The sequence below is a fragment of the Somniosus microcephalus genome, chromosome 2 (assembly GCF_052327205.1).
Source record: "Somniosus microcephalus isolate GS21.2 chromosome 2, FLI_Smic_1.0, whole genome shotgun sequence".
In the NCBI taxonomy this organism is placed as follows: Eukaryota; Metazoa; Chordata; class Chondrichthyes; order Squaliformes; family Somniosidae; genus Somniosus; species Somniosus microcephalus.
In genome coordinates, this window is record NC_140988.1 from 71579152 (window position 1) to 71595090 (window position 15939).

The following is a 15939-nucleotide window of genomic DNA, read 5'->3' on the forward strand; positions in this document are numbered from 1 at the left end:
AAGGTCATAAAAAAGCAAACCAAGCACTAGGGTTTATTTCTAGAGGGATAGAATTGAAGTAGAGAAGTTATGCTAAACATGTATCGAACCTTGGTTAGACCACACTTGGAGTGCTGTGTACAGTTCTGGTCACCATATTATAAAAAGGATATAGAGGCACTGGAGAGGGTGCAAAAATGTTTTACAAGGTTGATACCAGAAATGCGAGGTTATACATATCAGGAACAGATGAACAGTGACGTAATAGAACTCACTATGCACTTGGTTTGAGCATAAAGCAAGGCTTTACTCAACTTATTTCAGAACATGGAAGTCTAGTTGTATCCACTAGCTCCCTTGTCTTTACAAAATGTCCCTGGCAAGCTGGGGCCAACGCCCGAGTATTTATACTCCTTGGACGGCGCCACCAGCTGGCCTTCCAGTGTTATTTCATAGGTAGTTTCTCGATGATGAGATTTATGACAAACAGGCTGGGTCTCTTTTCTCTTGAAAAGAGAAGGCTGAGGGGTGACCTTATAGAGGTCTTTAAATTTATGAAAGGTTTTGATAGCGTAGATACAGAGGGAGTTTCCACTTGTGGGGAAGAGCAAAACTAGAGGCCATCAATCTAAGACAGTCACCAAGAAATCAAATAGGGAATTCAGAAGAAACTTCTTTACCCAAAGAGTGGTGAGAATGCGGAACTCGCTGCCACAGGGAGTGGTTGAAGGGAATAGTATAGATGCATTTAAGGGGAGGCTAGTTAAGCATATGAGGGAGAAGGGAATAGAGGGTTATGCTGATAGAGTTTGATAGATGGGAGGAGGCTCGAGTAGAGCATAAACGCTGGCATGGACTGGTTGGGCCGAATGGCCTGTTTCTGTGCTGTATATCCTATGTGATCCTATGTAATTCTATATAAAGTTGGCAAACAGAATTTGTTTAGAGCATTGTCGTATCATAATTTGTAAAGAATCCATTTTGGGAACAATCATGTTGTTAATCAGCATAATTTTAATGCATTGTGTTATGTCACAAGGCAAAGTTTTGTCATTTTGTTCCATCTTTTTTGTGGAAATCAACTGTGCTGAACAAAGAAAGACCAACAAATGTGAGGCCCATAAACTGCTTCTATTCGTCAGACACTTCCATGGAATATTAACACATCTGCAAACAATTATGAAATTTAAAATACTTCACATTTAATGTTAATATGTACATTCCTTGGCACAATAGAATATATATAAGAAAATATTCAAAAAGCATCATAAACTTTGATAATAGCACAAATTACATGATGCAATCACAAGACTTACTGAAATATAATGTAAAAATGTTCCCCATTTTCAGTGAAAACCAAATGAAGCACCTTTGGGGATTCTCAGATAATAAATGTTACGAATACTGACAAGAGATGCTAATACCTGACTAATTCAATACAAAGGCACCTTGGTGTAAATTTTCTGAGGCTTTTCCATGGTGAAGTAGCTTGCCCACTGCCAGTGCATATCAGAAAAGAGCGGGCTTTGCGCTGATCATTTTCTGATGTGTGCTGGAGGTATGCAAGGTACCTCGCCACTAATGGAGAGTTCAAAACATTTAAAGTTAAACTTTCCTGTGTCCAGGCTAACTGGTGGCGTTGGGAAATTAGGTAGGTTAGAGCGCATGCCTAAGAGGGGACTGGCCTGAATCTCCTCCATTGATTTAAACGGAAGGAAAATCCGGTGGGTCCCTTTATAGGTGTGCACTCCACCAACCCAATTCTCCGATATTCGCTGCAGACTGAGTATAATCAACCCCTTCAGACTCGTATTCATTTTGTGGTAAAAGGTTGTTCCGCAGACAGACCGACATCGAGGAAACACCAATGTTCTTCTCACACCAACCCTACTGCAACTGAATCAGCAATGCCTAGGAGAGTAAAGGCAAACAATATTAAGAGAAGCTTATTGAGAAACTGCATTTCCCATTCACAATAACCTTCATTATTTCATTTCAAGTTATTTTCCTACTTTGTTCTTCCCTCCCTTGTCCTCTCCTCCCACTCAAAAAAAATCAGAAGAGACCTGCTCAGATGACTTATTCAGCTGCTTTCAGAATACCTGGAATTGTCATTCTTTCTGCTCCTGGATGTTGATTCCATGTCAAAGGAATCAACCCTTATTGATAGCTTGGAGCTCAGCAAGGCTTGTATTGCGGTACCTGGATTATATGGACACAGATGATTTGCACTGGGCTCTCAAGGGCAAGTCACGAATTTCCCACCATCATCCACATGCTCCAGCTGCTCTGGCATGCATTTCAACAGCAGCACTGGAAACCATGAGATGAAAGGATGACAATTCTAGTTCTCAACAGCAAGAGAGTACAGGCCCCATTATCTATTTGAAGACTTCTGTAACAGCCTTTTAGGGAAGTATTTTACATTAAAAGTACTATCTCTGGGCGGGGCTGCGGGATGGGGGGCGGCAGGCGGAGAGGGAGTCGGGGAGGGGAACTAATTAATGCACTTCGTTCAACACTATCCTATCACCTCTGGACACTGGATTTAAGTCCAGCCGAGACTAGTGGGATGATCTTTTCCTGCCAGCTGTAAGGGTCCTAAGTGAAATAAGTATGGACAGCCTCAATCAAGTTTCTGATGGAATGAGCTCCATAGACAAACCTACCTTTAATCTCGCACTAATTGGTAAATTCAGAGGTCACGAGAACAGGTGGTGTGTGAAATGGAAATGCTTTCCTGATAACCAGGAACCATTCTGAGGTTGATAATTGGGTGCAATTTGGGGGCATAGTACAGCAGACTTTACTCTGTGATAGTTCTGATTCTGCACTGCTTAGGTGTCAGCCTTGGCACATTGGTAGCACTCTCACCTCTGAGTCAGAAGGTGGTGGGTTCAAGTTCCATTCCAGAGACTTGAGCACAAAACCTAGGCTAACACTCCAATTCAGTACTGAGGGAGTGCTGCACTGTCAGAAGTGCTGCCTTTTGGATGAGACATTAAACCAAACCCCTGTCTGCTCTCTCAGCAGGGCAATATTTATCCCTCAACCAACATCACTAAAACAAAGTATCTGGTCATTATCTCATTGCTGTTTGTGGGACCTAGCTGTGCGCAAATTGCCTGCCATGTTTTCTACATTACAACAGTGAATACACTTCAAAAGTACTTAATTAGCTCTAAAGCGCTTTAGGACATCCTGTATCATAAATGCTAGATTTTCAGGTGTTTACCACCCATTTTTGGATGTACTTGGAGAGGCCAATTGAGGAAAATCTGGTTTTGAGGCCTAATGCTGAATTCTCGCAATTAAAAACAGCCAGTTCTATTTTTCTCTTCCCTGCTGGGGTCAGCCCTTTACTCCCATTGCAGTGTTCTACGCATCCTGACCAACTGTATACAAATGAAGGGTTTGCTGCAGGACTCCATTTCCCTCCTGACTGTCCATTGGTCACCAACAACAAAAATGCCTAATGAAAAGAGGCATTGGAGCCAACTTGTGGTGGACCACAAAGACTTTTTAAAGGCCGTAGGATGTTGCAGGAGTGGCCTCCAGAAGATTTTATTAGAAAATGCTGTGCTGTTTGAACAAAGATCCTTTTTTAAAATTCATTCTCAGGTTATGGGCAGCATTCACAAGGCCCTTAAAAGATGGGCCAGAGGCCTCCTAAGGTGCCTTATCAGCCTGGCTCTCTGTTGTAAGGCTCACGATCTTCCTCTTTTTCCTCATAGCAGAGAAGCAGGGGAGGAAGGCCTCAGCTAAACCCCATTATTTGAGGGGCAGAAGTCTGCTATATGGAACTTATAAAAACAATACCTACCTGTTACAAGGCAGGACTGCCTTCTGTTACTGTGGCTGCCCTGGTGAGTTCACTGAACTTCTTCCAGCAGTCAGTAGCTGTGTGGGGGTTGCATTCATTGCAAAGGCCACCTACTTTCACTAGGCCTGCCACATGTCCTTCTTGGACCTCCTTCCCATAGGGCCAAATAGCTGGGATCTCCTTCAACAGATCACGGACACATACGTCAAATGAAGTCTTTAATTTGTGGGCTTGGTGACATGAAGAACCACCAGTCTGACACAGAAAGAAGAAAATCAGGTCATGACTCTTTCCGGTGCTACAGCGAGTTCAACACTGCAGTGGCACCTGGTTTTCTTCCTTCTGAAATGAACTCCCAATAGAGGGCTTCAATAGCACTGTAACTTCACCAGGAATATTTAATGATGTAGAAGGAGGAAAATTGGACTGGTTCTGAGCAGGTTGACACTGCTGGGTGTAAGTGTGTTTCTGATGCAGTTTTGGCACTAAACTGAACAAGGGTGAAAATCCAGCACTGAGTATCTGAAATAGGAAAATATTATATTCCAACATTCCTTGCCTTGAGTACAAAAATTCATTAAAGTACATTCCCCGAATGAATGACAGTTTCTATTTAATGAACTGCACACTGCACAGAAAACTTACCACAAATATTTTTTCCCATTTTGATGTATACATAGCCATCAATTCCCCATTTGGTTCCCCATGAATTCCGTACAATCCAGTAAGGAATATCACCTGTTTTCAAGAAAAAAGTGCCTGAAGTTACTTTTATATCATCCTTGCCTAACTTGATTCATGAAAGCCAATATCACAGACCACATTGCAGGACTGATCAAACACTATCAGAGTTGAACCTAAATGAGATTGCTTCTAAATTGAGTGCTATGACTGTCTCTAACTTTGGTATGGAGATTTTCAAGATAGGGCCAAATAAAGCAGCACCAACGCACTCCATTTCAAAGCTGTCCGGGTCCACAGTTCCATTTCATCCTTCGACTCATCCGACGCTTCATCAAAAAACTTTTTTTCTTCCTTTCTGATGTCAAGGATCGCAAGCTTCATCAACTCTTGGACACCAACGCCTCTCCAGAAGCTTCTTCCCCGTTACTTTCCTCTGATCCCATCCCATCTTCCAATCTTAACCCCTGCCATGTTTTCACTATCCCCTCTGACCTTCCACTCTCTGACCCCAAACGATCAGTCCTCAGCAAAGGCCTGAGCTTCATCCCCTTACGCCCCCATCTGAATGAATTTCGAGCTCGGCACAATGCTGAGCTCCTCTTCCGTTGCCTTCGTCTCCGTGCCCACTTCTCTGGCCAGGGGTCTTCCCGCCGCATGGCTGATCCTTTCTCCCGCTTTCTAAAGTCTCGTTCTACTTGGACCCCTCCCTCTGGCCTCTTACCCTCTCTAGATCTTTTCATTGCTAACTGCCGACGTAACATCGACCGTCTCCATTTCTCTGCTCCCCTCTCACTCCAACCTACCTCCCTCTGAACTTGCAGCACTCCGTTCTCTCCGATCCAACCCTAACATTATCATTAAACCTGCTGATAAGGGTGGTGCTGTTGTTGTTTGGCGAACCGACCTCTACCGTGCGGAAGCTGAACGCCAACTTTCCAACACCTTCTCCTACCTCCGCCTGGACCATGACCCCACTAGCAAACATCAAGCCATTGTTTCCAAGTGTGTCACTGACCTCATCTCCTTTGGAGATCTTCCCTCCATGGGCGCCAACCTCATAGTCCCCCAACCCCGCACAGCCAGCTTCTACCTCCTTCCCAAGATCCACAAACAGGGCTGCCCTGGTAGACCCATCGTTTCAGCCTGTTCTTGCCCCACGGAACTTATTTCTTCCTATCTCGACTCTATTTTTTCTCCCCTTGTCCAGTCTCTTCCCACCTACATTCGCGACTCTTCCGACACCCTCCGTCATTTTAACAGTTTCCAGTTTCTTGGCCCCAACCGTCTCCTTTTCACTATGGACGTCCAATCCCTCTACACCTCCATCCCCCACCAGGACGGCCTTCGGGCGCGCCGTTTCTTCCTTGAACAGGATCCCAACCAGTCCCCATCCACCACCACCCTCCTCCGCCTGGCTGAACTTGTTCTCACATTGAACAACTTCTCCTTTGACTCCACTCACTTCCTCTAAATTAAAGGTGTTACTATGGGAACCCGCATGGGTCCTAGCTATGCCTGCCTATTCATGGGATATGTGGAACACTCTTTGTTTCAGTCCTACTCAGGTCCTCTCCCTCACCTCTTTTTCTGGTACATCGATGACTGAATTGGTGCCGTTTCCTGCTCACGACCTGAACTAGATAAGTTCATTCACTTTACTTCCAATTTCCACCCTTCCCTCACCTTCACATGGTCCATCTCCGACTTTCCCTTCCCTTCCTTGACTTCTCCGTCTCCATTTCTGGCGATCGGCTTTCGACAAACATCCACTACAAGCCCACCGACTCCCACAGCTACCTGGACTACACTTCCTCCCACCCAGCTTCCTGTAAGGACTCTATTCCATTCTCCCAGTTTCTCCATCTCCGCCGCATCTGTTCTGATGATGCCACCTTCCATACCAATGCTTCCGACATGTGTTCCTTTTTCCTCAACCGAGGATTCCCCTCTACCGTGGTTGACATGGCCCTTGACCGTGTCTGTTCTATTTCCCGCACTTCTGCTCTCACCCCTTCCCCTCCCTCCCAGAACCACGATAGGATTCCCCTTGTCCTCACCTTTCACCCCACCAGCCTCCACATTCAACGGATCATCCTCCGCCATTTCCGCCACCTCCAACGTGATCCCACCACCAAACACATCTTCCCTTCACCTCCCCTTTCAGCATTCTGAAGGGATCGCTCCCTCCCCGACACCCTGGTCCACTCCTCAATCACCCCCAACAGCCCTTCTCCTTCCCCTGGCACCTTCCCGTGCAAGCGCAGGAGATGCAACACATGCCCTTTTACCTTCCCCCTTCCCACTGTCCAGGGCCCCAAACACCCCTTCCAGGTGAAACAGCGAATTACTTGTACTTCTTGCAATTTAATATACTGTATTCACTGCTCACGATGCAGTCTCCTCTACATTGGGGAGACCAAACGCAGATTGGGCGACTGCTTTGCGGAACATCTCCGTTCAGTCCGTAAGGGTGACCCTGAGCTTCCGGTCGCCTGTCACTTTAATTCTCCGCTTCACTCCCACTCTGATCTCTCTGTCCTCGGCCTATTACATTATTCCAATGAAGTTCAACGTAAGCTCGAGGAACAGCACCTCATCTTTCGATTAGGCACTTTACAGCCTTCTGGACTCAATATCGAGTTCAACAATTTCAGATGATAATCCCTGCCCCCATTTTTCATGCAGTATGATTTTGCCATTCCCATTTGCAACATTTTCACAGTATGTTCTTTCAATTCCTTCCTCCCCTCCTACCCCACCCCCTGTCTCTGCACCTGCTTAATATCTTTTACATTTCCAGCTTTTTCCAGTTCTGATGAAGGGTCCCAGACCTGAAACGTTAACTCTGTTTCTCTCTCCATGGATGCTGCCTGGCCTACTGAGTATTTCCAGCATTTTCTGTTGTTATTCCAAATAAAGATATTCTGATGTAAGTGATTATGTGAGATAAAAATGAATGGTTGGAGAATCATTTGTACCTGTGATTCCCCATGATGTCCTTTGGGAGCATGGGATCGGCCCAATAATATTTCAATGCCGTTAGATTTAAAAGCAATTGAATTTTATTTTCAATGAAAACTGTTTGAAATGTGCAGTTTTATTGTTACACTTTAACCATATTTGGCCAGCAGCTTTAAAAACTCTATATTAAAATTAGGGACAAGAACAGCACTCAAAATTGTACATTTCCCAAAAGCACTGTATCATGTGATCCTCTCTTCAGTTGATTCCGTATCCTATCCAGTAAAGAACTGAAGTGGATAGAGCACATGTTTTACTGGTGCTCAGTGATGCTTCCACACTATTAAGTGCAAAATCAAGGATTCAACATTTGCAATGCCAATGAGACATAAAACTGAAAATTTAAACTGGCACTAAGATAATTAATAAAATTAGAATTTTAAAACCATGAATAAGAATTGATGGTATTCTGGCCAAGTTGTAACTGCATCAGTGATAATCACTGATTATTTTTTATTTTAAAAAGTGTTCTATTTTGACTTATGTCACTTTAAGACAAACAACTCCGTGGCCCCGATATTTACTTCGGGCCGTGAAGAGAGTTGGGGGTGGAGGATTTCCGGACGGGAAACCTGAAGGTATGGGTATCCCGGATGTCCTGCAGAAATTAACTACAGGATGTCTTGTAAATTTTCTGAACAGATTTCCCGCCTGACAGACAGCCAGATTGACAATGTGGCTGCCTATCAGGCAGGAAAGTGTCTGGGAAGTGGATGCCAGGTAAGTAGGGTTGTGGTGGGAGTGGGACATGGGGTGGGTTGGGTGAGCAGTCAGAGATCGTGGGGGTTTTGGGTTGTTGGAGATCGCAGTGGGAGTCAGACATGGGGTGGAGTGAGTCGGAGATCGTGGAGTGGGCAGAGTTGGACATCGCGACATCTGTAAATAAGTTAGTTTAGGCAATGTCAAGCTTGGGTTCGAAAAGCCTCAAAATTGTAGAAGGAAGGGATAAAGAGATAAGGGGAGATGTTTTCACCTTCAACACAACTGCACAGAACTTTGTGTTCCAGGAGCAGATACTGAGATTGCGGGTGCATTCCCCCACCCCCACCCCCATGATTTCTGTCCGTTGAAATTAATGGATGGAAAATCACAGGGAGCAAAATCCCTGATATATGCTTCTGTCGCATGAAGCTCTAAAAATTAAAATTTACCCCAGGGAGTTCTGTGCTCAGCAGGATGAGAATATGACACCGAGTTTCCGGTTGCCTGTCACTTTAATTCTCCGCTCCACTCTGACCTCGGCCTCTTACACTGTTCCAACGAAGCTCAACGTAAGCTCGAGGAACAGCACCTCATCTTTTGATTAGGCTCTTTACAGCCTTCTGGACTCAACATCACATTCAGTAATTTCAGACCATAACCTCTGCCCCCGTTTTTTCAGATGGCAGCTGTTGATGATTCTGCTATACCCATTTACACCTCTTCTAGACTCATCTTTTGTTTCTTTACTTGTCCCATTTCCATCTCTTTTTGCTTTGTACAATCAACCCTTTTGTCATTTAATCTCTCCTGCCTTCCACCCTATCACAGACCTTCCCTTTTTTTCTTTCCTCCCCTCCCCCCTTTCCCTGCCCCTGCACTTACTTAAACCTGTTACATCTCTAACTTTTTCCAGTTCTGACAAAAGGTCATCGACCTGAAATGTTAACTCTGTCTCTCTCTCCACAGATGCTGCCTGACCTGCTGAGTATTACTAATCTCTATTAACTAGTCTACAACAGACTCGGACATGACGTGAGGAAAACGCCAGTGGTGTAGAGCTTTGGGAACCATAGGTCCAAATTCACCTGTTCCTCCCAAGCACGCTACACTTACTCATGTCTCAAATTACTCATATACTGCATTCCAAAATATTATTTTCTGAAAGAAATCTAACGAATTTGCATTTGAATGATTCAATACTAGCTGCTTTCACCATCTCCCTGGGGAGCCTGTTCCATAGACTGACTACTCGCTCTCTGAATTAATGTCCCCAATATTAACTCGGAGAGATGTTGGGAGTGGGGGTTGGGGGGGTGGTGTCGAATATCACGTGGAAAACCCGGAAGAAAGTTCAGCACGTTGGTCAGTGGGTTTTTAACTGTGCCAGCTCATTAGCATTTTACTTCCGGGTTTGGCATCCAATGTAAGGCAGTGGGTCTGATGAGGATCCGCATGACACAATCTCAACTCCATCGAAAGGTGGAATGTGGAGGAATTGGAGTTGGAAAGAAGAGAAGACAATGGATCCAGATGGGCAACGGCTGTCTCACTTGATGTACTGCTGGGGGCTATGAGGAGCTGGACAGAGATATGGCTAGAAATTTGTTTTCCCCGAAAATGGGGTTCGCGTTGTGGGATCAATCCGCACCCGTTCAAAGTAATGCAGGCAGCACACTAACTTCATGCTGCCTGCTGATTAACTTGATTGTGGCGTGCAGCGCAGCACTAAATGCACTGCTGAGTGGCTGCACGCTCAGCAGGGGGCCCAAGTTTGTGCGGGGTGAACACTAATTAAAACTAGCCTGCACTTCTTCAAGGCAGCCTGCACCTCTTAATGGGGAGGTGCATTCAGGCCGCAGCAGGTGATTCAACTGGTTAGGGAAAAAAGTCAGAGTAGGAAACAGTACTACTGATGGCACAACAGAGGAAAGAGTGTGCTCCAAAGTTCTCGGGTGCAGCACTGGAGGCCTTGGTGCAGGAAGTGGACAGGAGGAGAGAGGTCTTGTTTCCACAGGGAGCCAGGAGTCCATTCAGGCAAAGACGAAAAAGGCAATGGGAGCTGATAGCCGTTGTGGTCAATGCTAGCAGTGTAGCACCGAGGACCTGGACGCAGTGCAGGAAGACGTTTAATGACCTCACATGAGTGGTCAAGGTCACTGAATTCATCTTCACATGCCGTATCCCACCATCTGCACCACTAGCCTCACAAACTGCTCAATGCACCACACCCCCATCACTCACCTATCAAAAATCTCTACCAAACACGATTCATACCTCAAATCATACCTTCACCATACCCTCACACGCGTACCACTGCTGCAAGCCTCACATCCACATCTCATAGCTTGCACACACTGTCAGCTATTCAACCATGACAGGCATATCAGCCAAACACATTGCACCACACTCACTGACACACTTCCCTTTCCCTTGCAGGACAAGGCGGCTCATAATTGGAGGCAACAGGAGCTAACCGGTGGTGGACAGGTGCGCTGCATAACCTTACCCCGATGGAGGAGACAGTGCTGGGCATTATTGGGAGGGCCATTGCTGAGCCAGTGGCAGGGCTGAAACAATACAAGATGACGGTATCCTCATACGTAGTCCTCCTTCTCACATTCAACTTTCCCCTCATCCCACAATCTGATTTACAAGCTGCACATGGTGTAAGCATGCACCTCTTGCTTTCCGCTCCTCCCCTCACCACAACCTTATTCTTGTGCCTTTCTCCTTCCAACTGGCCAGACACTGGTGGAGGAGCCGGAAACTGAAGAGCAACAAGACACTGATGATGAAGACACAGCACCGTCACTCAATTTCACACTCGCAGCCACCAGCTCAGACACTGACACTCCGCGTACCTTAGAGGATAAGTTAGAGGTGGGATCTGCACGTGGTGAGACACCGGGCATGAGTGGCCTGCAGCTAAGGCAGGGGGAAAGGATAGTGCAGGTGCCAGCACCCCGAAGGGCGAGGTCGCACACGAGTTCTGCTGCAGAAGACCCAGATGAGGACTTTGAGGGGGCGCCTATATAAGAACGCTGACGGATATGCACAATGAAATGCTTGGTGCATTGGCAAGCCTGCCAGAAAGCCTGAGTGCAATGTCAAGGAGCGCGGAGAAGTATGGCACAAACCTTGTACAGTGATCTCCAGGATGGAAGTGATGGGCAACTCCATTAGCGCACTTGTGGACCCAACCATGATGCAGCGTCTGATAGCTGATGTCTCAGCTCTATTGCAGCACAAGCGGAAGCCACCCAACATCGGAGTGCTGCAATGGAAGCTCAGACTTGTGCCTCGCAAGAACAGACTGCTGCCATCGTGGGTGTGTTTACCAGTGCAGAAAGGGGCTTACATGGTGTCACAGCAGTCCAACAATCTGTCCTCCAACAGAATACTAGGATTGCTGAGGCGCCGGCTCGGGGGAGTGGCAGTGGCTCCGTGGAGCATGAACCTGCTGTCCTCTCTCAGGATGACAGCATTTGTCCTCCCACCACTGCCACTCCGCCAGTGCCCTTGCTGTTGCCTGTCAGCCAGCCAGTAACTGATGTAGAATGGGGATTTGGGGTTGTGTTCAGTAGAAGCGTTTTCAAATGAGGTTGCAGCCTGGCCGGAGACTGGATGTGCTGGTTGCCTCCTCCCTTCCTCCTGCTCCTCCTCTCCCTCTTCCTCCTCCTCCTTTGCGAGCAGCTTGTACTTTTCTTTATTGCCTATGCTCCATCTCGCTGTCATGGTGCAGGCCAAGGGGGATGACAACTCGAGCACTCATGACTGGGAGCAAGTGGCCTGACCAGAACCTGTGAAGTCAGAAGCAAGGCCTTCTCCACTAGCAGCACCACTCTGTCACCTCACCAACTTTAAACAACTCTAGAAAGCTCCAAACACTTCCACAAACTTACACAGAGCCAGTAGAAATTAATCAGCAACTAACCTGAGAGTGGTTGATGATCCCTTTAAATATCACTGGTGGGGGGTCCTTGCTGCTGCTGAACGCATGTTCAGCTGTGAGAGGTTAAGACAGGGTTGAGGACAGAAATGGCAGTGCTGGCGTCAAATTAGCGTTGCACACTGATTGAAGTCACGATCTGTCTACTGTAAGTACTTACAGCGCACCGTCCTAATGCCCGCCCTACCGCCCACACCAAAGTGGCATCTGGCGCAGCCCGCACCAAAAGTGTGCAGACGACATTTTTGAAACAAAACGGCACCGTAGTGCCGAAAAATCAGGCGCTACAGAGCTGAATTTCTAGCCCACACTCTTCACCAGCAATGGGAGGACGAAATCTGCTGCTGACACCAAGAAGGCATGGCTGGAGGTGGCTGAAGAGGTCAGCAGCAAGGAGCGTAGTGCCACGCTCCTGGATTCAGTGCAGGAAGCACTTTCATGACCTAAACAGGTCAGGAAAGGTGAGTACTGCTGCACATTCACCTACATCCTGCTGTGCTCATCACCCCACGCCCTCACTCTGCCTTCTCAAGTTTACTCCATCACGTCACTTCTCACACCCACTTACCTTGCACATGCACCCATCATTCTCTTTCTATCCAGTTCCTCACATCCCAATCTATCCATCCACCACTGCCACTCACCCTCATCCTTATGCAATTTCATGCCGTTCCCTCGTAGTCACCTTCACCAAATGCTCTCCATCCAATGGGTGAACACATGCCATTACACTCACTCATAGAAACATAGAAGATAGGAGCAGGAGTAGGCCATTCGGCCCCTCGAGCCTGCTCCGCCATTCAATGAGATCATGGCTGATCATCCAAATTCAGTACCCTGTCCCTGCCTTCTCCCCATATCCCTTGATCCCTTTAGCCTTAAGAAATATATCCAACTCCTTCTTGAATATATTTAATGAACTGGCCTCCACCGCCCTCTGTGGCAGAGAATTCCACAGGTTCGCCACTCTCTGGGTGAAGAAATTCCTCCTCATCTCAGTCCTAAATGGCTTACCCCTTATCCTTAGATTATGACCCCTAGTTCTGGACTCCCCAGCCATCGGGAACATCCTTCCTGCATCTAGTCTGTCCAGGCCTGACAGAATTTTATAGGTTTCAATAAGATCCCCTCTCAATCTTCTAAACTCCAGTGAGTATAAGCCCAATCGACACAATCTCTCCTCGTACGTCATTCCTGCCATCCCAGGTATCAGCCTGGTGAATCTTCGCTGCACTCCTTCCATGGCAAGAACATCCTTCCTCAAATAAGGCGACCAAAACTGCACACAATACTCAATACTTGGCGGTCTCACCAAGGCCCTGTACAACTGCAGCAAGACATCCTTGTTCCTGTACTCGAACCCTCTCGCTACGAAGGCCAACATACCATTTGCCTTCTTAACCACCTGCTGCACCTGCATGCTTACCTTCAGCGACTGGTGCACAAGAACACCCAGGTCTCTTTGTACTTCCCCTTCTCCCAATCTATTGCCATTCAAATAATAATCTGCCTTCCTGTTTTTGCCACCAAAGTGGATGACCTCACATTTATCCACATTATATTGCATCTGCCATGTTTCTGCCCAATCACCCAACCTGTCCAAATCGTACTGGAGTTTCACGACATCCTCCTCACAGCACACCCTCCCACCCAGCTTTGTGTCATCTGCAAATTTGGAGATGTTACATCCAATTCCCTCGTCCAGATCATTAATATATATCATGAACAGCTGGGGTCCTAGGACCGATCCCTGTTGTATCCCACTAGTCACTGCCTGCCACTCGGAAAAGGACCCGTTTATTCCAGCTCTTTGCTTTCTATCGGCCAACCTGTTCTCTATCCAAGTCAATACCTTGCCCCCAATCCCATGTGCCTTAATTTTGCACGCTAATCTCTTATGCGGGACCTTATCGAAAGCCTTCTGAAAGTCCAAATACACCACATCCACTGGTTCTCCCTTATCTATTTTACCAGTTACATCCTCAAAAATGTCCAGTAGATTAGTCAAGCACGATTTACCTTTTGTAAATCCATGTTGACTTTGTCCGATCCTGTCACTGCTTTCCAAGTGCTCTGCTATTACATCTTTTATAATGGACTCCAGCATTTTCCCCACCACCGATGTCAGGCTTACCGGTCTATAATTCCCTGCTTTTTCTCTACCACCTTTTTTGAATAGTGGGGTAACATTAGCTACCCTCCAATCCATGAGTACTGTTCCAGAGTCTATCGAGTTGTGGAAGATGACCAGCAATGCATCTACTATCTCCAGGGCCACTTCCTTAAGTACCCTAGGATGTAGATTATCAGGCCCAGGGGATTTATCGGCCTTCAATCCAGTCAACTTCCCTAACACCATTTCCTTACAAATACTGATTTCTTTCAGTTCCTCCCTCTCATTAGTCCCTATGTTCCCCGACATCTCTAGGAGGTTATTTGTGTCCTCCTTTGTGAAGACAGAACCAAAATATGTATTTAATTGGTCAGCCATTTCTTTGTTCCCCATTATAAATTCCCCTGATTCTGACTGTAAGGGACCTACGCTTGACTTCACCAATCTTTTTCTCTTCACATATCTATAAAAGCTTTTACAGTCAGTTTTTATGTTCCTTGCCAGCTTACTTTCATAATCTATTTTCCCTTTCTTAATTAATCCCTTGGTCCTCCTTTGTTGAATCATAAACTGCTCCCAATCCTCAGGTTTGCTGCTTTTTTTGGCCAATTTATATGTCTGTTCTTTCCCTTGCTGCAGGAGAAAGAGCACAGAACACCAGTGAGAGGAAGAGAACCGGAGGTGGGCCTCCACAGGTTTGTCAGCTCACAAATGCAGAGGAGGAGACGCTGGAGATCAGTGGCATTTCGTCATCTTTGGCTGTTGGAGATGGGGAGATGGGGAGCTCCCATACAGAGACCCACATATCATATAGCACTCAGTCATGTTGACTTGATTTCAACAGCGAGTGAAATACGATCATCTTTATGATGTTAAGTTGCCACATTCTTACCTTGCCAGGACTGATCATGACGCATGCAGCAGAAGTCGGTGGAGTTTATTCAAAGGAGCTGATTCCCTCTGAGGGTGCAGTGTCACAGGACTCATGCATTCCATGCACCAGCTCAGATACTCAATAACAACTTGTATTTATATAGCGCCTTTAACGTAATAAAACATCCCAAGGCACTTCACAAGAGTGTTGTAAAACAAAATTTGACACCGAGCCACATAAGGAGATATTAGGGCAGATGAGAGGTAGGTTTTAAGGAGTGTCTTCAAGGAGGAAAGAGAGGTAGAAAGGCGGAGAGGTTTAGGCAGGGAATTCCAGAGCTTAGGGCCCAGGCAACAGAAGGCACGGCCTCCAATGGTTGAGCGATTATAATCAGGGATGCTCAAGAGGGCAGAATTAGAGGAGCGCAGATATCTCGGGGGGTTGTGGGGCTGGAGGAGATTACAGAGATAGGGAGGGGCGAGGCCATGGAGGGATTTTAAAACAAGGATGAGAATTTTGAAATCGAGGCGCTGCTTAACCAGGAGCCAATGTAGGGCTGATGGGTGAACGGGACTTGGTACTAGTTAGGCTGAGTTTTGGATGACCCCAAGTTTACAGAGGGTACGTGGGAGGCCAGCCAGGAGTGGGTTGGAATAGTCAAGTCTAGAGGTAACAAAGGCATGGATGAGGCTTTCTGCAGCAATATGAGCTGAGGCAGGGGCAGAGTTGGGTGTTGTTCCTGAGGTGGTAACAGGCGGTTTTAGTGATGGTGCGGATATGTGGTCAGAAGCTCA

At 46.5% G+C, this 15939-nt stretch overlaps 1 protein-coding gene across 3 annotated transcripts in view; it reads right to left on the minus strand.

Annotated features, from left to right (window-relative positions):
* Positions 1–973: 973 nt before the first annotated feature.
* Positions 974–15939, minus strand: part of ctso (cathepsin O) — a 97051-nt gene continuing 82085 nt past the window's right edge. For 2 of the 3 annotated variants that reach the window (XM_086010418.1, XM_086010400.1), the window contains 2 exons: positions 4448–4540; positions 974–1890 (listed from right to left, as the gene is read on the minus strand). In XM_086010418.1, coding sequence (XP_085866544.1) covers positions 1856–1890; positions 4448–4540 — 128 coding nt within the window. In that variant the 3' untranslated portion in view covers positions 974–1855. The remainder of the gene's footprint in view (positions 1891–4447; positions 4541–15939) is intronic. The other variant, XM_086010410.1, reaches the window with a different exon arrangement.